The 22,615-nt window shown below is 31.7% G+C and overlaps 4 protein-coding genes across 5 annotated transcripts; 2 read left to right on the top strand and 2 right to left on the bottom strand.

The window, feature by feature from the left end:
• Positions 1-1,035: 1,035 nt before the first annotated feature.
• LOC123209084 (GDP-mannose 3,5-epimerase 2) lies at positions 1,036-4,164 on the top strand. 2 transcript variants are annotated; one of them, XM_044626839.1, is made up of 7 exons: positions 1,036-1,192; positions 1,885-2,297; positions 2,413-2,506; positions 2,612-2,741; positions 2,836-2,968; positions 3,306-3,513; positions 3,725-4,164. In XM_044626839.1, exons 1-7 carry the CDS (start codon positions 1,088-1,090, stop codon positions 3,878-3,880), a joined length of 1,239 nt encoding a protein of 412 aa, XP_044482774.1. In that variant the 5' UTR covers positions 1,036-1,087; the 3' UTR covers positions 3,881-4,164. The 2 variants fall into 2 exon arrangements, with proteins under 2 accessions (XP_044482774.1, XP_044482775.1); XM_044626840.1 differs by having other exon boundaries at positions 1,073-1,192; positions 1,882-2,297.
• Positions 4,165-5,749: 1,585 nt separating this feature from the next.
• Positions 5,750-8,379, bottom strand: LOC123198324. The gene is made up of 4 exons (XM_044613013.1): positions 7,965-8,379; positions 7,522-7,716; positions 6,710-6,891; positions 5,750-6,288 (listed from the first exon to the last, which is right to left on the bottom strand). Exons 1-4 carry the CDS (start codon positions 8,266-8,268, stop codon positions 5,974-5,976), a joined length of 996 nt encoding a protein of 331 aa, XP_044468948.1. The 5' UTR covers positions 8,269-8,379; the 3' UTR covers positions 5,750-5,973.
• Positions 8,380-11,619: 3,240 nt separating this feature from the next.
• Positions 11,620-13,402, bottom strand: LOC123208669 (ammonium transporter 2 member 4-like). The gene is made up of 3 exons (XM_044626189.1): positions 12,812-13,402; positions 12,441-12,726; positions 11,620-12,176 (listed from the first exon to the last, which is right to left on the bottom strand). Exons 1-3 carry the CDS (start codon positions 13,400-13,402, stop codon positions 11,620-11,622), a joined length of 1,434 nt encoding a protein of 477 aa, XP_044482124.1.
• A 3,949-nt stretch (positions 13,403-17,351) lies between these two features.
• Positions 17,352-18,378, top strand: LOC123206308 (calmodulin-like). Its single transcript, XM_044623476.1, has 4 exons — positions 17,352-17,519; positions 17,606-17,763; positions 17,866-17,946; positions 18,026-18,378. The coding sequence occupies exons 1-4, from the start codon at positions 17,444-17,446 to the stop codon at positions 18,161-18,163; spliced, it is 453 nt and encodes a 150-aa protein (XP_044479411.1). The 5' UTR covers positions 17,352-17,443; the 3' UTR covers positions 18,164-18,378.
• Positions 18,379-22,615: the final 4,237 nt, after the last annotated feature.

Below are 22,615 nucleotides of genomic sequence, written 5' to 3'. Positions count from 1 at the left end.
TTCAACAAAACCTTTAATTAATATTCCACTATGAAACTTTTTGAGTTAAAAATATCCTTCAATGATTTGTTCTATTTACATAAAGGACTTATAGAGTTACGACGAAAAAAGCTTAAAAGACGACAATAGTTATTGATAAATATATATATCATATTACAAGAGAGGAAATCGAGTTCATGTTTTAATACGATTAGAGTATATGATATATAAATAATGTGTGATACCTTAAATTTTAATGTGAACTTAATCAATTTCATATGCATATCGGGGTGGTTTAGATTTACATAATATACCATAATAAATAAAAATTACTAAAAAAAGTTAATTATATAAAAATAAATAAATTATGCAAATTATGGAGGTTTACAGATGTTAACTCCACTAGGAAAATACCTGAATTGTCAAGATCTATTAGACTATTTGTATATATTCTCAAGTTTTTGTAAAAATTAAACCGATCCCACACAAATATATTTTTACTTTTTCCCCCCTAACATTTGAAACACTGATAAAATCCAGCAAATTTAACTAATAAACCTAAACCATAATTTTGTTAAAACTTTAAATAATTGCATTCAAACAAATATTTGTTTTAAATTTAATACAATTTAGCAGCACGAAAGCAATCACATCCCATTAAAGTCATAATTTTTAAAAATATTTATATGAATTAAAATAGCAATATTTATGGATGAAATCGGAGGGAGGAATCATGCCATATCATGTAGCTTCTTGATGTGAACGAAAGCTACACAAATAACTTTTTTTTTTTTTTACTTGCAAAAAAAAACCTTATTTATTTTTGAAGAAAATTTATCACATAGTAATATTTTTCTTATTCCTTTAATAAGAAATAGTAATATTTTTGAAGAAAATTTTGATTTTATTATAATTATATTCTTATTTATTAATATTTAAAAAAATTAATTTTATTATAGTTAAGAAATTATTTTCTCACCCTAAATGACTAATGAAAATATGTTAAGTGTTATTTTATATTATATGGTAACTATTAACTTTCGTTGCTGTGTAATTTTGTCTGCCGTGTAAGCTTGTTGGGTTGGGTCTATAAATAGCAAGCAGGAGAATGAGTAAGGGCGCTTCATTCACTCCTTTATTTTTTATCGTCCTTGCATTCCTTCCAGCCGTATCTTCTTCATCTACTGTCACTCGCAAGTTTCAGTCTTTTCAGGTAAAAATCTCATCTTGCTTTTGCTTGCTCTGTTTTTGTGCTTCTGTTTCGTATTTCTGATTTTGTGCTTTATTTTAAGCTTTATTTTTTGTGGGTTCGTTGGACTTTTTTTTGTTCAGATGCTTTGTTGGTCGCTTTGGTTGAGATCCTCTGTTTAGTGCTCTGTAACTTTCAACAGTTTCGTTTGTTTATGTTGCTTCTGTGGGGCTGTTGGTCGTTGTTCTCTTGTTTAATTGAAAACTGAAAGTGAAATACTAAAATACTGGAAGTGGAAAAATGGATTGTATCTGCATGTTTTTTTTTTTGGGGGTTTAATTTCAATTGTTTATAGCTACAAAACAGGAGCATGGGTAAAATTTTATTCCGAATACCGTTGGCCTTAATGGCGTGCTTGAATCTTATTATATTATTCTTCTAATTTGGCTCTATCCATCTTTTGTGCATGGTTGTGACTTTTTGTGAGTATATGGACTGGTTTAACTTTCTTAATTATTCTATTGTTTGAATTATGCTGATTTTCGGTGTGACTTTTTCCATTAGTTTTCATAATTAGTTGATTTCTTGATTTTCTGAGAGCATAAAATGTTGAATCTACCAGTTTTTGTCTCTGGAGTTACTTTCTAGTCAATTCGTTTCATCATACATGTACAGCCTTTACGTTTCTCTAACCAATTTATGAATGTGCTTAGTAGAGAATGGGAAGTAATGATGGAACTGACTATGGTGCATACACCTATAACGAGCTTGAGAGGGAACTTTACTGGCCATCTGAGAAACTCCGGATCTCCATCACTGGGGCAGGTGGTTTTATCGCTTCCCACATTGCTCGTCGGTTGAAGAGTGAGGGCCATTACATTATTGCTTCTGACTGGAAGAAGAACGAGCACATGACTGAAGATATGTTCTGTCATGAATTTCACCTTGTTGACCTTAGGGTCATGGACAATTGCTTGGAGGTTACTCAGGGAGTTGATCATGTGTTTAACCTTGCTGCTGATATGGGCGGGATGGGTTTCATTCAGTCCAACCACTCTGTTATTATGTATAACAATACAATGATTAGCTTTAACATGCTTGAGGCTTCTAGGATCAATGGAGTTGAGAGGTTAGTTGTATTGGATACAGTAAACCTTGGTATCTTTATAGTGAAACTTACCATTTAAATTGAATTTGTTTTTCTTGCTTCACATCTTTATAGTTTGATACTCCTTTTTGGGCAGGTTTTTCTATGCCTCTAGTGCATGCATCTATCCTGAATTTAAGCAGTTGGATACCAATGTAAGCTTGAAGGAGTCTGATGCCTGGCCTGCTGAGGTTTGTTACTTTCAGTGCTTAACAACTGTCTTATTAGCCTTTTCTGCTAAATTTGTAAATAATGGACTTTAACAAATGATTTTTGTTGCTTCTTATGGGTTTTAGCCTCAAGATGCTTATGGCTTGGAGAAGCTTGCAACCGAGGAGCTTTGCAAGCACTATACCAAAGACTTTGGAATTGAGTGCCGTATTGGAAGATTCCACAATATTTATGGCCCTTTCGGTACATGGAAAGGCAAGTCCTTTACTCAAATGTGAATTTAGATAAATGGGTGTGCTGTTCCTTGCCTTCTCAATTGTAAATTTTGTCCTTCTGTTGTTTATCATAGGTGGACGGGAAAAGGCTCCCGCTGCGTTTTGCAGAAAGGCTATCACTTCTACTGACAAGTTTGAGATGTGGGGTGATGGACTTCAGACCCGATCTTTCACCTTCATCGATGAATGTGTAGAGGGTGTGCTCAGGTCAGTAATTGCTTCTTTTGTTGCTAATTTAGCTCTCAAATCTTACCTAAAGTTTTATATTCCATGAATCCTAATATCAATGCATATGATTTTTATTTTTTTAAAAAAGTTAAAGACTAGTTTAGCTTTTGGAAATTATTGTAGTACGTGAGATGAATATAAGGATTTGTTAAATGTGTTTTGAGATAAGTCTTCTTCATGAAAATTAATTAATCCTTTAGTTATTTATCTTAGGAATTTTGCTGACCTTGAACATGGGAAACATTTATTAACCCTGTTTAATGTTTACATGAAATTCTCATTTACACTTCTTAATGCATTCAACTTCCATGTTTAGGTTGACAAAGTCAGACTTCCGTGAGCCAGTGAACATCGGGAGTGATGAGATGGTCAGCATGAATGAGATGGCTGAGATTGTTCTGAGTTTTGAGGACAAGAAGCTCCCTATTCATCACATTCCTGGCCCTGAGGGTGTTCGTGGACGTAATTCAGACAATACACTGATTAAAGAGAAGCTTGGCTGGGCGCCGACAATGAGGTTGAAGGTACTAAAATAATGCAATTCCCTCTTCTTGTTTGCTGGGTGGCTTGTTACTCCCTAGTCCAGAAAATTTTGGTTACTTTATATAAATTGAAGTTAAATGTGAGAAGTTGTAAATTAGGAGATAGTTATGAATTTCAAACCATGTCTTTTGGATTCAACTTACTTCGTATTGACTCATTTTCTTATTTATGGAAAATCCTAATACTTTGTAGGACGGGCTGAGAATTACATATTTCTGGATCAAGGACCAGATTGAGAAGGAGAAAGCTCAAGGTATTGACCTGTCTATTTATGGGTCATCTAAGGTGGTTGGAACTCAAGCCCCAGTTCAGCTGGGTTCACTGCGTGCTGCTGATGGGAAAGAATGAAGTGGATAAACCCCATGGTTGTAGTAGTTGCCCTAGAAAAGCCAAGTTTTATTGTGTTTATCGTAATGGCTTATGAAGGTATTTATGGTTGTGGAGCTCTATGAGGCTATTTATGAGTATGCATAATTATTAATTTTGGATTTGGTGTCTAGTTTGTACTGTGTAGGAGAAGGGAGAAGCTTTGGTGCTCCCATTGTATTAAATCTGGCTTTTCAACAACAGCTACTATGATCATCGGCTTATGTTGTCAACTGTTTATCAATAATAAGCTCTACTTTCATTCAGATATGGATCAAAATTTTGTTTAGAAATGTCTGAACATTGGTTTCCTTATTGTAAGAACTGCCATTGTATGCCCGAGATCTGATCAATCTTAGTGAACTTGGTACACAGTGCGGGCTGCAATTTAGAAGATGATTTTTTTCCAGAATAAGTGTATGGCCACTTGATGTTACTTGTGTCCTTTATGATGATACTGGACTAAAAAGGAAGGCAAATTAGATTGTGAACCATCACAAATTCATCTGTCAGCACTTAATTTTAATCCAACGATACTTGGTCCACAGTGCTCAATCTCAACAGCTACATCTACTTATCACAATGGATACTCTCTTATAAAATTCCGAATCATCTGAACCGTTTGATCTTTGTTTCCAGTCCTTGGTTTTGCCCTGCAGAGCTGAGGTTTGGTTGTTGCAACTTGCACCATTGCTCGGGGCTGGGGCACTCTCTACCTTCAGGCTTTGCTGAAGTTGCCTTGGTTACAAGTTGCAGTACAAGTGATCTTTGGAGAATGTAAAGGATGAAATTTAGAGTTCACATTTAATGTAGCTAATTCTTGATGGTGAGAGCTGATTGAGATTCAATGGTTCAGAAAATCCCAGTGGGTAATATCTGAACGTGGCCGCACTTGAACCAGGCCTAAGTAGTGAATGTGAAGTTGTGTATTACTCTGAAGGCGACTCAATGTGAAAGCTGAAGCCGTGGTTCAATGTCCACCATGTGCGAGGGGTGCAGGCAAGTACTACTTCCTTCCAAAAGCACTTTTGGAATTTGGACATTTAAAAGTGCCACGTCACAGTTGGGTCCTGTGGCATGTGGTATGCCTTCGAAGTCTAAAGCGTTTTCATTCTTATCAAATATCATTTGTTTAACATTTGGTAGCAAACATGCTGATTTTGTGTTTTCTCTCGAGGTTGTGGATATTTTATCCATAATCATAAGGCGTGTTTGATTTAAATAATATTTTATTATTTAAATAAAAAAATTATCTTAAAGATAGATTATTTAAAAGATTATTATATTTGATAAAATTTGATAGGTATAAATAATTATTGTATTTAGTTAAAGTTAATAGAAGATTACTAGTAAATTATTTTACTTAAATACGTTTGAATATAATTATTTTTAAATATTTTTGATATTATTTATCATATTAATTAAAAATAAATTTATTTTTTTAAAAAATTAATAAATAATAATATAATAATAATAAAATTAAAATTACTTTGATAATATTTAAATAATAATTAGATTATTACCTATATTACTATCACGTCAATATTGGTAATAGAAGATTACTATAATATTTTATTATTGATAAATTAAATAAGAGAATAAAAGATAGATTATCAAAGTAATATTCAAAAACTGAATCCAAATGACCTCTAAATACATAATTAAATATATAAATAATATATTATTATATAATTAAGTAATTTTAAATTAAAGATAAAATAACACCGAATCTTCAGACACATTATTTATATATTGAAAATTGTGTACATGAAACATTGCTCTTTATGCATAATTTTTCAAGTCTTTTAAGATCTTGCAGATCCACTCCTTTGTCTACAGTGACATGCCGCATGATAAAACATAGATCCACTGAATTTATTCCAGATGAATTGCATAACCTATCAGACCACACAAAGGCCTCAAATTTGCACTTGCATGATAGAGATAGCATCAGTATATGCTAATGCTAAATTGTACTTCTCAAGTGTTTCTTTTATGCTGTGATGGGTTCATAATTTCATATGAGAATTAAAATTGAAATGCCGCAAAGAGGTCAGGCTCTGACAACCACTCCCTCAGTATTCAAAATCATAATAAACAGGATTGATTTCGAGCTCCTCTGCAAATTTCTGCAGGATGTCCTTCACAAAGTTCCTAAATTCATCATCCATTTTTACAGCTGTTTTATTCTTCCCTATATCTGTAAAAACAGCTTCATAGAGAAGAGCCACAGCTTCGTTGACTTCTATAGGTGGCAAGCCATACTCTTTCCCATTTTTCTCAAGGAAACCCCTGATTTCATCTATGCTCAATTGTTCATTCTCAGTGCTCTTCTTCTCTTGCAGTATCTTGTCTATGGCAGCAGTCAGTCTCTTCTTGTTTGCCAAAAGCTGCCATGTTTCATGAACAATTTATTAAATTTACCATAAAGAACAAGATTACAAGAAAATTGATCTCATCATTTCAAATTAATGCACTACATAAAGTTATTTCTATTGCATCATTTTGTTTAACTAGTATGGCTATAGTAAGAATGAATTCTTTCTATAATTCAATTTTTGTGACTTTCTTACAAGACAAACTTAAGTTAACTGATAGCTTCACAAAGAATTTGTAATTTCACTTCCGTCTTCACCAGATTGAACATTTCCACCGTTCACTGTTACTTCTCAAGTGTCAACAGATTGTTTATCATTGTTCCGCAATTCCAAGATAACAATTGGATACAAAGAAACCAGTGCGTTGAGTAAACATCTTAGGGAGAATATCAAAACAGATAACCATAACAAGAATTAGGTTGAGATAAATTACCATTCTAATCTTAGATCCATTGACGATTTTAATGTTGCGAATGACAACAATATGCTTCTCTGCTAAGGCATCTGCCACATCTTGTAGAACATTCTGGAGTAACTGGGCAAATTGTGCTTGGCCCAACTCTTCTACCCCCTCAGCTCCGTGTTTATTTAAGATGCCACTTATCAGAGGAAATTCTGCTCAACAGTAATTTCAGTGCATCAATTTCTTTTGTAAAATAAGAAAATTCTGATTAATTAACGTACATAGGAATTTTGATTATAATCACGTTTCTAGGACCTATAACAGGCATAAATAGGATTATCACCACTGCCATGACTATATATTGCATACAGTCTTTGCATGAAATGCTAGCTGGGGAAATCTGTCTGACTTACAACTCAATGTAACATCTAAAAATAAAACCTCTAAGTTGAATTGGCAATATAGTTTAGAACAGTTACTGACACTTAATCTAATTTCTATCATGAAAAATCTTTATAGAGAAGAAGAATGAAAAACTTTTGAATAAAATTTTCTTTTACCAATCAAAAAGGTTACTCCTGACCTTTATCTCGAAACACAAAAGAGGTGACAAAAAGAAAATTTTTGGTATATTTTTATAGCTGTTGCTGTACAAGTATACGTTTAAAAGCAATAATGGTTGCTGATTCATTGAGAAAAAAGAAATCTTTTGACAATCTGAGGTAACTAGATTATAGAAAACAGTAAAAATCAACAATGCTACTTTGATCTGCAAAGTGAAATCAACCCATTTCAATCAATTAAAGCCTTTGTAACAACACACTTAAAACAAATAAACAAACCTGAAAATGGAGGGACACCCAATTCAACTCCCATATGAAGAAGAGCATTACTGATCTGAGACTTAAAAATCTTTCCTTTATCTTCAGTATCCAAATCAGTGAACAGATTCTCAGCTAACATAGCGAAATCATCTTCATCATCCAGAAACACCTTCAGTGTCTTCCCATCCAACACAGAAACCACCAGAGGATCCTCTAAAAACACAGAATTCAATCATCCAACACTTTCAATCCATCAAATCACCCAACAACAAAAAAAAAATATAATAATAATAAATGAAATTTATCTACCTTAGAGGTTGATGATGATTTTTGAACCTTAAAGATAAGTTTTTACAACTCATTTTTCAATCAGAGGATTATCTTGTAAACAGTTTAAAAAATTAAGGGAAAATTAAAATTTCTAAATCAAACCAATCAAAGTTCAGTAATTGATATGATACCCGTTAGTTCATCGGCAATGGCAGTGAGGTAATTTGTAGCGAACTCGGAGGCGCGATCTCCGTCCAGTTCCTTGCTTCGAAACGTGGCTTCATCATCTGAAACAGCGGCACGTTTGAGAGCCGACGACTTGAGATTTTGAGGCAATGAGAGGCCAAAAAGAGAGGAGGAAGCTTTTGAGTCAGCGAAATCGAGGACGTAAGCTCCAGTGAAGGCGGCAGCGTCGGATTCCGGCAGTTTGATAGGGAGAGAGAGTGATCGAAGGAGCTGAGTACCGTCGACGACCGTTAACCCTCCGTCGGACATTTTGAGAGCGATGAAGTGTAGAAAAAGTATTGAGCCGTGACAGTGAAGACTAGGAATTGAACTGGTCTGTGTTACCGGTGAAAAAATTTTATTTGTTTTGGCACTTTGATTTCAACAAAATTTCGAAAATGCCATTGTTTAGTTAATTGAAAATTGTAGCATATTTTGGCTAAAGAGTCGTCAAAGTAGTATGTCTATCTAAGTTCATCCATCTTTGATCATTTTCATACAAACAAAATTAGTACAACTTTTTTTTTTGGTTAACTTGAGAAGCCCACAATTATAAATCGAACAAATTAGGAGATAAGTTTTATTATGATACATCATATTAAAATAATTTGAACTCTAAATACTTACAAACGATGCTTAATCATAATTAATATAATCTTTTTGATCATTTATCAGGATGATTTTCAACTAAAAATTTGACAAAATTGTAATATGAGGATGGGTATTGACAAAAATAAGAAAAACGTTTCTGTCATTTTTAATTATGTTGCTACAATATTTGGTAGTTTTATGTTGTTTTCATTGAAAAAGGAAACAACTTTCTTATGAAATAAGGAAAAGGAAAGCAGAAGAGTCGGCAATATATTAAATGAAATTACAATGGAGTAACAAATACAGTGAGGGCAGGCTTTGTAATTATTAAGTGAATTGAAGGCAAAGTAGAGCGAGATTAGGGTTTTTGGTGGGGTCAATGGGTTACGTTCGATGGGTCCCGTTAGTAAGCAATTTCCCGCTCTACGCGTCTACGGCATTGATTTTCTAAATGGCGCGTGGATTAGGTGGACCAAAGATCACATTATTAACGTGAGGACGGGGCCACAACTGCAGGCTTCATCATTCATGGATGTCCTCGATTCGATAAGGTGGTAGCGGTAATTTTCCTCCGAGTGGAAATACGATAATTTAGCATTATTCTATTTTGTCTATACGTATAAAAAAAAAAACATATTATGATATTTTATACGGCAAGCTGCAGGCCAAAAGATTTGTTCTTGCCCAATATATAGTAAAATCTCGAATTGATTCATTCTAATTTTAAAAATTTAAAAACTCATTCATAAGTAAAATTTCGTTAAAAAACTTAGTTAAAGTTAAAAATAAAATCGTTATTTAATAAAAAAATTTTTAAAACATAAAATTTATAATATTTTTCCTTTGAGTTTTAAAAACTAATAATTTCATTTTTACCTAAAGTTTTCAAACTTAGTATCTCTCCCAAACTTAAGGTTTTTTTCTCTCTACTTCAATCACTGACAACGACGCTTTCAACCCTAATATGTAGAGAAAAGTCAGAACATTTCTCCTTAAGCCACAACATTGTCTGGATCAGACGAATCTAGATGATTCATTTGGTTAAAGCATCAACAAGTGACTCTTCATTTGGATGATGATACGTCCAAATGATTCGTTTGAACAACGATGCATTTAGATGATTTATTTGGATGTCGTCGTCCAAATGAAAATCATATGGATTTCTACACAATTTTCATCAATCTGTGGCTGAAGATGAGAGGGAGAAAAGTTGAGAAAAAAGAAAAAAACCTTGGGGAAAATTACAATTTTTCAAACTTTGAAGAAAAATTTGGGGAAAAAATTATGCGATTTTCAGTTTGAGAGGATGAATGTGATAAAAGTTTAGTTTTTTAAATTTTTTATTAAATAACTGTTTTACCTTTAACCATAATTGAGATTTTTAATAGAAATTATGTGGGTATTTGAGTTTTTAAAAGTTGAAGGATAAAACTTTGGGTTTTTAGTATATCTTGGGTGTGAATAACCCTTTTGGCCTAAGCTTTATATTTAATAATACAATTCCAAATCTATGTAAAATATTATAAGTTTATGATTTTGTTTTTAGCTATTAACATTAACCCAAATTCTCATTCGGGATGTAGGACGAACACATTTAATAATATATATTTTTTTAAATGTATATTTTGTTTTTAAAAAATGGTAATCTATATAATAATATAAATAAATAACTTAATTTTATTAGAATAAAAGGATATTAACTAGTATTATATAAACTATAAGAATATAGTTAAGATTCTATTTAATATCAGTTTTACCTTATTTTTTAAATTTAAAATTATATCCTCTTAAATAATTTTTTATTCAAAATTTCATCTAAAAAAATTCATCTTAATTCAAATAAATATTTTATTATATTATTTATTATTTTGTTTGAAAAATTAAAATTAAAATTTTAAGATTTATTAAAATAAAAGCGACAATAGGAGTAGTAGAAGTAATCACTATTACTTTCATTTTTTTTCTCCAAGCCAATATTTTTTGTTCATATCTCAATTATTAATTTTAATTTGAATTATAAATATGAATTTTATTTATGTGATTTAAAGTTAGATTTTATGCAAAATATATAAAAATCATTGGTAAAATTAAGGTTGAAGTGGTAGGAATAATAAATTCTACATAGTTATTTTATCAAGTTTTGTTGTTTTGTAATAAATTATACTTAAATGGTTTATTTACTTTAAATCTATATTATTATAAATAATAAAATTATGTATACTCATTTTAGATATATAAATATGTATATGTTTATGTGTGTTATTACGTGATTAAGTGATTTTGAATTTAAGATAAAGTAATATCTGATCATATAATAACACAAATAAATGTATACATATTTGTGTATATATATAATATTACTCTATTATGAAATATTGATATAATTTTGAATTATAATTGATGAAAAAACTGATCGAAAGAGAGTGCAGATGACTAATATGTTAGATTTATTTTATAAAATAGAATAAAATAAATCATTTAATTATAATCCTAAGATCTACGCATATATTATAAAATATTAAGTTAAACTTTAGGGTTTTAGAAATACCTAGATCTCTATATAATTTGAAATTGAAAAACCTATTGAAATCACCTGTCGAGATCATCTCTCGACGTGACTTGACCTTCTACTCCAGAAATCTCTCTGAATGACAATTTTGAATGAGTGAGCTATATAACATTAATATTGCGTTTGGTTTTGGAGTAGGGACCTGCCTATTTATACTAGATTAATTGATCCCCTATCAAGGTTCAATAAACCTTAAGACCTACACTTATGCTGTCTATCCAGATTATAACTTTTAAGTATATTAAACTTATCTTTATTGATCACTTAAATATATCTGTAAACTGACATTAGAATATTCAATTACCCAATTTTATTAAATCAAAATCATAATTAATGTTAGCCCACATAAAAAAATTTCTAACATAATATTGTTTAACCCTAATCAAATTAAGATATTTTAATTAATTTAATAAAATATTTTATAAAAGGTTTTTGCAACTTATAATTAACAAGATATATCATTAAACCAGTTGAATATCACCAAGAGACCTGGATGTTGCACAAGAAAAGTCATCAGCCTCATAAACAGAATTGTGCTTACGATTCTGAAATCTCGTCCCATCGTCAAACAAGGCAAAAGCTTCCTCTCCATGCACGGCGTCATCGCCAATCTGCAGTTCTTCCTCACTCATTCTGAGTGGCACTATCGCCTTGATCAACCAACAAATAAGGCTTGTCGTGGAAATGTTCAAGCATATTACAAACGCAAGCCCCGCTAGTTGAATTCCCATTTGCTTGAATCCTGCTGAAGTTCTACCGTTCTGAAGTCCGTATCCTAGGCCTATGTACTTCTCCCAATCTGGTACCAAGTAAAAGAGCCGACACAGTTTGGGCACTGCGAAAAACCCCGTGAGGATGCCGCCTAGGGTTCCGGCGAGGGCATGTGTATGGAAGACGGCCATTGGATCATCGACGAGCCGTAGCAGTTTAAACTTGTTGTGTAACACCATCATTGTGTACCATGGAACGCTTCCTGAGATTATTCCCATTACAATGGCTGCCCAACCTTGTACAACTCCTGTTTCATGCCATAATTTTGGAGTTAAATAAACTTATTTTCTCTGAGAAAAGTAAATTTAGGTTAAACTGAAGGTGATAGGCTCCAAGGTATTTTGAGTAAGAACGAGTTGAAGTTTCTTCTTGCGACATTTCAAAATTAAATTATTAATTTATTTGGCTCAATGACTGTGAAATTGGTCATGTGCTGGACGATCTGGCTGGAATGAAGTTGCTTGTTAAAAAAATAAATAAATAAATTGAGGTGATAAAATAAGATTATTACCTGCAGCCGGAGTGATGCAGACGAGACCAGTGATCATGCCTTGAACAGCACCAATTACAGAAGGCTTTCCAAAGAAGACATAGTCAAGGAGGAGCCAAGTCAGCAGGCTAGAAGCAGTGCATACGTGGGTGTTAAGAACGGCCAGAGATGCAACTGTACTGACGGCGAACGGTGCTCCACCGTTAAATCCACTCCATCCCAGCCAAACCAAGCCTGCACCGACAAGCATCAGAATAACATTGTTCGGAGGGAACATCTCTCTATCCTTGTCCGCTCTCGGCCCAACCTCAAGAAAAGAAGCAAACAATTTTAGTAAAATCAGATTTTAAAATTAACATTATACTGAATCTTAATTGTGAATTGTAACTTACCCAATAAGAAGCAGTGAAACCAGCTACACCGGCCGAAACATGAATCACATATCCACCAGCAAAATCAATAACTCCAAGTTTCGCCAGCCATCCATCTGGGCACCAGATACTAAATGCGGCAATCGTATATGAACTTGTAAGCCATAATGGCACAAACAGTATCCATGCACGAAAGTTCATTCTCCCCAGCAACGCCCCCGCGATCAGAATCACTGTAATGCAAGCAAACACCGCTTGGAAGAACACCATTGTCGACGTCGGGAAGTATCCTAGAAATGCCTGCTCTAATAAGAACTTTTCGTCCAATGCAACTGCAGGTTTTCCAAGAAAAGGCACGAGTTTATGGCCAAACGACATGCGGAAACCCCACCCTACCCAACAGATAAGAACCATTGCGAAGGCATACAAGGCCATGAAAGCTGAGTTTATCGCCCATTTCTTCTTTACCATGCTGCCGTAGAGGATGACTAGGCCGGGAACGCTTTGCAGGCCGACGAGTGTGGCTGCCGTCAGTTGCCATACGTTGTCTCCCTTGTTCATCCACTCCGGGCTAGCCTCATCGGGTAAAAGATTCTTGGGTAGCTGCTCCATTGTTGGATCTCAATTAGGTTTTACTTTTGTTTAGTGACAGGATATGACATAGAGGGGTCTCTTTGATTCTTAAGTTTAGAATCGAACAAGACAGAAAGGTATAAAATGGCTTGTATTTTTTCAGGCCGGCAATTTTGGATGCTGCTGCATGAATTATCAGATTAGATATCTCACTTGACAAGCTTTTAGCAACAGGCCATTCTTGAAAAGTCATCAAGAATAAAATAAATGTAGAAGGGATAACTATGATGTACAGGGAATTTATCTTGTATTTACTTATATGCTTTCAGTTGATCGACTCAGTATGCCTCACATCACACACCTTACTTGTCAATCTAATTAAATATTTGTGAAAAATCACTTCATCTGTCTTTCTTTTTAATGCCGGCTAAGGCCTGCGCCATCTTCTTTCTATTTTAGTTCGAAAAGACAATGTAGGGATTAAATTAGTAGAAATGTGTGCTTGTAGCTCTCAGAGAGTAGCTGCAAAACTGGAGGCATCAAAATAACAAAGAAGTATGAATTCGAAACTTGTTATAACAATATTAAAATTTTAATTTATTTGATACAATAATTATAATATTAGTAAATAAAAATCTAAAAAAATAATATTTAAAATAAATTTATATGAAATACACCTTATGTTGGTGTTATTGGCATGTTTGACGTATGTAAAAATTTGCACATGACCTAAAATATTTCTTGCATTTAGGGTTGTTGGTTGATACCTCTTGAAATCCAAATTTTGATCACTGAATTACAATTAAAGAGGGGATAAGATACTTACAAAGCGTTAAACTTAAATCAAATTTTTGATAGTTATGTAGATGTAATATAATCCACACATACAAGTTGTGTAGTTGTACAATTGTATTTTCGAGACAACTTATGATCTATTATGATAATAATGCAACCGTGTGCTTGACTAAAAATAATAAGAGCCCTAGTAGATCAAGATATAAAATAGCAGACACTATGGTTGAGTATATAAATATAGAGTTAATATATGCTAAACCTTAAAACAAAGGACTAAGACTTGTATCCCTTCAAATCATGTTGAAAAATATAAGTGTTTTTAATATGTTACGATACTTATGGTAAATACTAGTTTTATATTATATCTTGTTGATTTAATGATACTTCTTTCGTAATTAAACTAACATTTTGTTTTCGAAAGCCATCATTAGAAAAGACTCTAAAGGAAGACATTTAACCATTACAATGCAAGTAAATTTAAGGATATCTACGTATTCAAAAAGTATAACGTATTAAATACTTTTATAAATCATATATTTAATTTAGTATTTTATAATTTAAGTGAAATTATGGATATTGGATTATTTTATTTTGTTCCTATAAAATTATATTACAATCACTACTATGTCCAAAAAAGTTTAGCTAAAGACTTCAACATAAATAGTGTAAGTTTTTTGTATAGGAGGAGAAAATATACAGTGTCATAACTTAGGATGCACTTAGATGTTCAATAATCAGCAATTATATTTATAATTAGTTTTTAATAATTTTTATAATGGATTTTTCTTGTTCTAAATGATTGACATAAGGGGCGGTCTAATAAAGGGATTACTCACATAAAAGCTGATGGAAGATTCAAAGTCAAGTTCCATTAGTCTTATTAAGAACATATTTCACTGTCGATAAGGAAAAAATTGCTTGCATGCTGAATTAAGATCAAAGCTCATGGCTGGAAGAAGAGTTCTCACGTTATGGCCAGTTCTTCTAGTGTTCACACCACTAATAATCCCATAAATTTTTGTGCATTTTCTCGTTGAAATGTCTAATTCAATCATCTGTCAATGAAGAATTAATTTCATAAAACGTAATCTTTCAGTTGTTGCATCATAAATTTGAGGGAAAAGGCAATTGCCCACCCAAGTTTTGCTTTACTTTTAAATCATACCCACAACAAATGAAAAATATAAACATTCAGCTTATGAGAGCTAGAGACATGAGTAATATTATCATTTTTTTTATAAACCCTAAAATCTTAAAATTTATATAATTTTTCCCTCCTTAATCCTCTATGATTAAACTTTGAAAAATTCACTTTTTCTATTTATAGATTTCATCTTCAATGGTTTAAGGTCGACTAGTGATCAGGAATAAGCAACGATCGTGCTTTGTCTAGATAACGAAAGACGACATTTTGTCATTGTTGGTGGCTATCCTTTGTTGTTTTTTATGGTCAGATCTAAAAGAGGGGTAAAAACATCAACCGTCGGTTGAAACAATGATGACTGGTGAAGGAAAACAAATTCTAAGGATGAAATATAAAATTTTTAAACTTTAAGAATATGAGTGAAATATTAGTTTTTAAAACTTAGGAGGAGAGAATGATATAAATTTCAAGGTTGTAAGGTTATAAGGTAATATTTAACTGAAAATTTAGAAAATAATTAACTTATAAATAAGTATTTAGATTTTCAATTTACTGTAAGTATAATTGTAAAATTAGGCTAAAATTTTGGTGGCATTTTCCCTAAATTTGAATAAGTCATCAGTCAAATCTCTACTGTGTGTCTTAAAATATGCCCTTGTAACACCGCCACCGTGAAAGCTATCTGGAATTTCTCAAATCCAACACCCTAAAGAGAAAACTTGAAGAAATATATGTCCAATTAAAATAATTCAGATTTTAATAATAATAATATATTATTACGCAATTAAATAATATATTTTTAATTTATTAATATTTAAATTAATACTTATAATAAATTTATAATTTTATTGTTACGTTATTTTAAATCTAATATAAACAATTAATACGGTTGGCATTTTCTAATTAATCAACTGTTCATTTCTCATAATTAATTAATGATAGTAAAAAAAATCAGTAAGATAATATGAAATTAAGAAGATCCAAATCATGATTAACAACAATTCAGTTGACCAATTCAATGGTGAGTAATAATTTGTATGTAGGTGGGAAAGAAAAAAACAATCCAAAATTTATAAGAAATGAATTAATAAAATTTTCTAATATATAATATAGTTTTATTTAATCCACCGTAATCCTAATCTATCAACTAATCAATTCAGATGGACTGAAATAGTGTAAATATTAATTAGTTATTTGAAAACCATTCGAAACTTGGACTAATAGCAATAGCAAATATTAGTAGGGCAACTTAATTAACATTAAACTTTAGCTATTTTTTTATTATTTCAGTATATCATATAATCACACCTAGATCAACACATGAAGGAAACCATATAATTATTTAATTAATAACAAATTATATAATATATATATATGTAAATGATGTAGTGAAATTAAATTATAATTCAACAACTCGAATCAAGACAAAAATCATCTGGACGATTTTTGGTGTGGGGAAATGGTTACAACCGGTGTCAATGACGATTTAGGATGAAAAGGGGAAGTTGCCGGCGACGAAGATAGCTACCAGAGGTGAAAAAAACCATAGATTTTAAAAAAAGGGAATGTGATTTTTTAAAACTGAAAAATTTTTAAAATGAGTGAATTTGTTATTTTTTAAAATTTGGAGGAAATATAATAAATTATATATATTTTTGATATTATTATTTAAATAACAAATTTACCTCAAAACCTAACTGAGATTTATAATCGAATTTGATTTATAAGTGGGTGTTTGAGTTTTTGAAAGTTGATAGATTAGATTTTAAATCAAACCTTGGGTGGGAATAAGTTTTTTGGCCATTTAATTAATAACAAATTATATATATATATATATATATATATATATATATATATATATATATATATATATATATATATATATATATGCAAATGTAGTGAAATTAAATTATAATTCACCAAATTCAAACAGTTTGAATGAAGTCGTCACGTGACTCCTTTTTTCAAAGTACAAGTCGAGAAATTCAGAGAAATTGATTTCTTGAAAGATTTTTGAGTGAAACAATGTGTCTTTTTTCTAACTTCAAGAAAAAGGCAAGTTTGACCATAAATGGATGCCTTAGATATTATTCAAAGTGTCCCCTAGAGCTCCCTCCTGCAAGTTCATCGAATAAGGCAGTATGGGAGATGCGTTGCCTGAGGAACAGATTATTGAGTTTCAGCAAGTTTTTCGCCTCCTAGACAAGGATGGAGATGGTGCAATTTCTTCTTATCTCTGCAAATTCTTGATTATAATATTCTTATTTTTTAATTTACTGACTGATTGGTCGAGCATATGACAGGTTGTATTACCATAGAAGAACTAGCAGCTGCGCTCAGATCACTAGATCAAAACCCTACAGCAGAAGAACTTCATAACATGATCAATGAAGTTGATGTGAATGGTAATGGAACTATAGAGCTTGGGGAGTTCTTGAATCTCATGGCAAGAAAAATGAAGGTAATTAATCACTTCATACAATTACGTTAAAAAAAAAAAAAACACTCTGATAAAGAGTGGTGGAGTCCATATAAACGGTGACTGTACTTGGTTTATATATAGGAATGTGAAGCTGAAGAGGAACTGAGAGAGGCCTTCAAAGTATTTGACAAGGATCAAGATGGTTACATATCTCCTAATGAGGTTCAGTTCTTCAAAAATCCCAACTTATTTCTGTACATCTTGCTGATATCCTCAGTAATTGATTCTTCTGAATATGCAGTTGAGGCATGTAATGATGAACCTGGGGGAGAAACTGACAGATGAAGAGGTGGAGCAAATGGTTAGAGAGGCTGATCTTGATGGTGATGGTCAGGTTAACTACGAGGAATTCGTCAGAATGATGATGATGGCTTTTTAATTCGTAGTTGAATTTATCTTCCTTCATATATGTACTTAAATTAAAACAACATATGCTCGTTTCATATAAGAAAAAATTATTCAATTATATAATAAGATCATGAATATAGGTTTATATTAACCGTAATTGTAAAAATAGAAATTTACCTGAAAAATAAAACAAGTATGTGAGAAGAATATATGCATTGTCTTTTTCTCTGAGATCCTTCTGTTTGTTATTGTCTGTTAATTGCTTGTTATTGACTGTCAAAAAAAAATTTTCTCATATAAAAAAAATGTATATATATATATATATATACACACACACACACACACACCCTTTAGCAATATAGAAAATACTATATTTAAATTTCCAAATTGTAAATTGCTGATTCGTTCCAAATTTGTAATCATGATCTAATTACAACATTTCTTTTCATTTTGGGGCCATGTCTCATGATTCACATCTTCTTTAGAGGTGGGCAAAAATGTTTGGTTCTCAGGGCCAGGGCCCAAAGCCCAGGCCTAGGACTGAGCTTAGTATATATAACATATGATGGATTCATACTTGACAAAATGCCTCAACCGTATTCTAGGAATATGGGTTGTTTATGGTTTGTGGTTAGGAGAATGGTCACCAAACTTAGAGTTTGATCTATTTAATATAGTTAGTTTCATTTCCAAAGTATGGTCTGATTCGAATGATATTTCTTATTGCAAAGAAAAAATGAGGATTGTTTATTTATTAGAATCAGTATTATAATTATAATAATAGGATTTCAAGCTGGAAAATGAGGTACCAGTGAAGGAGTGTGTGTGTGTGTGTGTGTGCATATATGTTGATTACAATTTGCAAATTCCACTGGTTTGAGTAGCTGAGTACTGTACCACCTGCTTGCTTTCCTTAAGTTCATTAGCTGATCTGCTGTTTACATTCTCTTGTTGCTGTGATTGGACATTTGGAGTGTGGGAATGGTATGTGGATGTTAATTTCAATAAGGTGGAGATTTGTTATCAGCATGAAATTGCAACAATCACTTTATCAGTATGCACATAAAGAAGATGGAAATTGATCTGACTGATCAGATTAAAAAAAAAAAAAAAAAGCTAAATAAAACCAATAATTCGTTAATCAAGTGTTGGCTTGAAGACAAAATTCTCAGCTTCTTCCAATATTTTCAGAGAATTTTATTAAACTTTCCAAAGGATAGTTTGGTTTTCAACTGAGAACTTTAACCTATTTATAACACAAACTTTAAACTATTACAATTAATACAATTATTACAAATTTGAATTTTTACAAGAATTATTGAGTTTTATAAACGAATCTTTGGAATATTTTGGCATCTCTTTATGACATTTTCAACTTTGCAGGAAACATTTTTGAATATTGACACCTCGTGACAGAGACACCTCGTGACAGAGAATCTTAGAAATAATGCAAAACTTTAATAGCATTTGTTTTTTTTGTAAGAAACACTTTTGATTATCGGCACTTCGAAGCAGGGAATCTCTTACAACTTTTTAATTTTGTGAGAAATATGTAAGAAACCTTTTTTTTTTTTCCACAAACTTTACTTAGGGAATTTTTGTACTTTAGTTATATTTTGATCTTATTTCTCGTGTTTTCACTTGTAGGACAACTAGGTGGATGTTACATTGTAATACTCTCAGGTATGTTCTAGAGGCAATTATGTCTTTTGACTTTGTTTTGAGATATTTCACATTTTTAAGTATATATATATTTTCACATGTATATGTGTGTTTATATATATATATATATATATATATATATATATATATATATATATATATATATATATATATATATATATATATATAAATACAAAAAGAAAAGAAAAAGAAAAAGGAAAAGAGATAAAGAGAAAGAGATAAAGATGTAAAAAAAGAGAGAAAAGACAAAAGCAATAAAGGAAGCTTCAAGTGTTTTCTATCATCTTCTCCTGTAAAACTTTAGCAGCCAGCCTCCTTTATGTTGTTTTCTTTTGTTTTGTGATGCCAAAGGAAGAAATTGAAAGGATTTTGGAAGATAAAATAAGAAGAGAAAAAAAAGAAGCACTTTGGAAGTTTTGGTAACCAAAAGATCTCCTTCCTTTCCCTTTACCTATGATTATATATATTTTTGATACATATTATATGAATATGTTAGTGTCTTTTGATATTGATTTAAGGTGATTTTAATGATAAAAGAAGCAAGACAAGGAAGGGGAAACCAACTTGTAAAAATTGGCTTGAAACAAGGTAAGAGGTATCATCCTTGATATGTTGCATATTTTAGGCTTTTGAATCCTTGAATCTATGTTATAAATGATAATTTTGAAGTTGAGAAATGTTGTTTTGCCATTTGGGATATCTATGTGTGTGATTTTGTTGTTGGCAAAGAGTTGGTTAATATTTATAGTTTTACCACTGATTTCATCCCACGTTTTGGCTACCTTGTTTGATGAATCATAAGTGCTAGTATAGCTTGTTGGAAAAATCTTTGAATCCTCTTTTCAACGATATATAGTTTGTATGAATTAGAGATTGTTTGGGCTGTTAAATTGTATGAAAAAGAAGGCTGCCCTACCAAATGAACAATTCTATGAACAATATTTCACAGTTTTTGGGAAAGAAAGAAAAGGAAAAAAAGGAAAGGAAGAAAGAAAGAAAGGAAAAGAAAGGAAAGGAAAGAAAGGAGAGATAAAGAAAAACAAGAAAAGGAATTTGGGGCTCAAGATTTAGAGGTCGTCTCAAAAGTATGGTCTGGTGAGTTATGAATAGATTTAGATGGAAGCAAAATTAATAAGATATAAGACACGCATGCATGCTATGAACTATGAGGGGGTACTTTACACTATACCGCCCGTAGTAGGGCACATCCACAGTAGGACACGTTGTAGTAGGACATAGACCCCTAGTAGAGTCCGCTTGTAGTAGAGCATGCTCGTAGTAGAGCTCAATTCAGATTCAAAATGGTGTAGTGAGAGAAAAAAAGAGAGCTCGAGCTTAGAAAGGTGCCATCCCTATAGTTAGCTTTCAGAAAGTATCAAATATACACCAGATGGGACAAAGTATGACCCAAATAAAAAAAATGAACTAGATTATCCTCTCGATTTCTTATGAAGGTTATGAATGAGGTTGAGTTCCGAGAGCAAGTTAGAACAGGAAATGAGATAGTTTACTTAATTCTTTCCCCTTACTGAGTGTTCTTATCTCTCACTTCCTTTTCTTTCATGATTGCAGGTACTGGTGATCGAGGTAGCTGCGAGACAGGGTCAGGTCAGCGAAGATAGATTCGGTTAGAGCAAATTATCTATAGTTTATATTACATGCATACAGTTGCATGTTCTTGTTGACTTTTGACCTTTTTGAGATGATTGTATAGTTGTATATGATTACTCCATGCTTTCGGATGCTTTCAGATGAGTTTTCATATGAGTATATACATCTTTTGTTCGCTTCCAGATTTTCAGTTTTCTTAGAATAATTTCTAAACACTTTTAGTGATGCGTTCATTTTAAAGAATTTCAAAGAAAAAAAATAAATAGCCGCTTCGGATAGTAATTCGTAACATTTCTTCTTCGGTGGATAGTACTTCTAGGGAGGGATGTTATATATATCCTTTAGTAAATTTTGGAATTGATCTCACATGCTTTTGCTTACAAGATAACTAGGTGAATGTCATATTTTATGATTAATTTTGGAGTTGATTTTGAACCAATTAATAAAATTTGGACGAGTTCAAATGGTTGTAGATTAAGGAAAATATTTTATTTTATTTTATGGGTGTCATCTTGGTGTAAGTGTGAAGCTCACCAAAGGAATCAGAAATATGCAAAGTTATAAGACTTGTTTTGGTATATAAGAAATTGGGGAGCAGCTTCCTAAGGGAAGAAAAGGCATCTAAATGGAATAAGTATAGGGACACAGCATCTAAGAACAAGATACATAAGAATATTCATCCTTCCAAATCAATGACAAATCACAGTTATTCAACAACAAACGCAAAGAATTTGATTCTACTTTATGACCAATCTAATATCGTTTAATAATATAAATTTGAAAGTTTATTCTCTTCATCTATAAGTTAATCAACCATATAAAATTCGTTATTCGAATGATTTCGACAAATAATTCACACGGAGAGAGAATTTTCTACGTAAAAAGAAATTTTGAACCGAAAAAAAAAATCCAAGTCAATTAATCTCTTTTCTTTAAGTCTTCATCCTTTTTCCAATTCAAATTTGATACATATGATGCTGAGTAGCATGTCTCTTTAGAGTGATTTAGTATCAATTAAATTTATTCTTCCTTAAGTTATACTTTTGTCGCATGCATAAACCACAGGCTGAGTTTAGAACATATATTTTATAATATTTTTCTTTTTTAATTAAAAAATTTTATAATTTTTCTTTACCTAAAGTTTAAAATAACAAAAAGACGGAGATGATGCGGAGGACTATACCTTAAG

Source organism: Mangifera indica, chromosome 2, assembly GCF_011075055.1.
Source record: "Mangifera indica cultivar Alphonso chromosome 2, CATAS_Mindica_2.1, whole genome shotgun sequence".
NCBI classification, from domain to species: domain Eukaryota; kingdom Viridiplantae; phylum Streptophyta; class Magnoliopsida; order Sapindales; family Anacardiaceae; genus Mangifera; species Mangifera indica.
The sequence above is the reverse complement of the archived record's forward strand: the minus strand, read 5'-3'. Positions and strand labels throughout refer to the sequence as shown.

Excerpts from the sequence above, each read along its gene's own strand:
- LOC123209084 (XM_044626839.1), top strand. The coding sequence starts at position 1,088 with ATGAGTAAGGGCGCTTCATTCACTCCTTTATTTTTTATCGTCCTTGCA. Across the intron at positions 2,298-2,412 it reads AGGATCAATGGAGTTGAGAG|GTTTTTCTATGCCTCTAGTG; the intron begins GTTAGTTGTATT and ends CTTTTTGGGCAG. Across the intron at positions 3,514-3,724 it reads CGCCGACAATGAGGTTGAAG|GACGGGCTGAGAATTACATA; the intron begins GTACTAAAATAA and ends AATACTTTGTAG.
- LOC123198324 (XM_044613013.1), bottom strand. The coding sequence starts at position 8,268 with ATGTCCGACGGAGGGTTAACGGTCGTCGACGGTACTCAGCTCCTTCGA. Across the intron at positions 7,717-7,964 it reads CATTGCCGATGAACTAACGG|AGGATCCTCTGGTGGTTTCT; the intron begins GTATCATATCAA and ends CTGTGTTTTTAG. Across the intron at positions 6,892-7,521 it reads GGGTGTCCCTCCATTTTCAG|AATTTCCTCTGATAAGTGGC; the intron begins GTTTGTTTATTT and ends ACTGTTGAGCAG.
- LOC123208669 (XM_044626189.1), bottom strand. The coding sequence starts at position 13,402 with ATGGAGCAGCTACCCAAGAATCTTTTACCCGATGAGGCTAGCCCGGAG. Across the intron at positions 12,727-12,811 it reads GTTTCACTGCTTCTTATTGG|GTTGGGCCGAGAGCGGACAA; the intron begins GTAAGTTACAAT and ends TCTTTTCTTGAG. Across the intron at positions 12,177-12,440 it reads CTGCATCACTCCGGCTGCAG|GAGTTGTACAAGGTTGGGCA; the intron begins GTAATAATCTTA and ends GGCATGAAACAG.
- LOC123206308 (XM_044623476.1), top strand. The coding sequence starts at position 17,444 with ATGGGAGATGCGTTGCCTGAGGAACAGATTATTGAGTTTCAGCAAGTT. Across the intron at positions 17,764-17,865 it reads TCATGGCAAGAAAAATGAAG|GAATGTGAAGCTGAAGAGGA; the intron begins GTAATTAATCAC and ends GTTTATATATAG. Across the intron at positions 17,947-18,025 it reads GTTACATATCTCCTAATGAG|TTGAGGCATGTAATGATGAA; the intron begins GTTCAGTTCTTC and ends CTGAATATGCAG.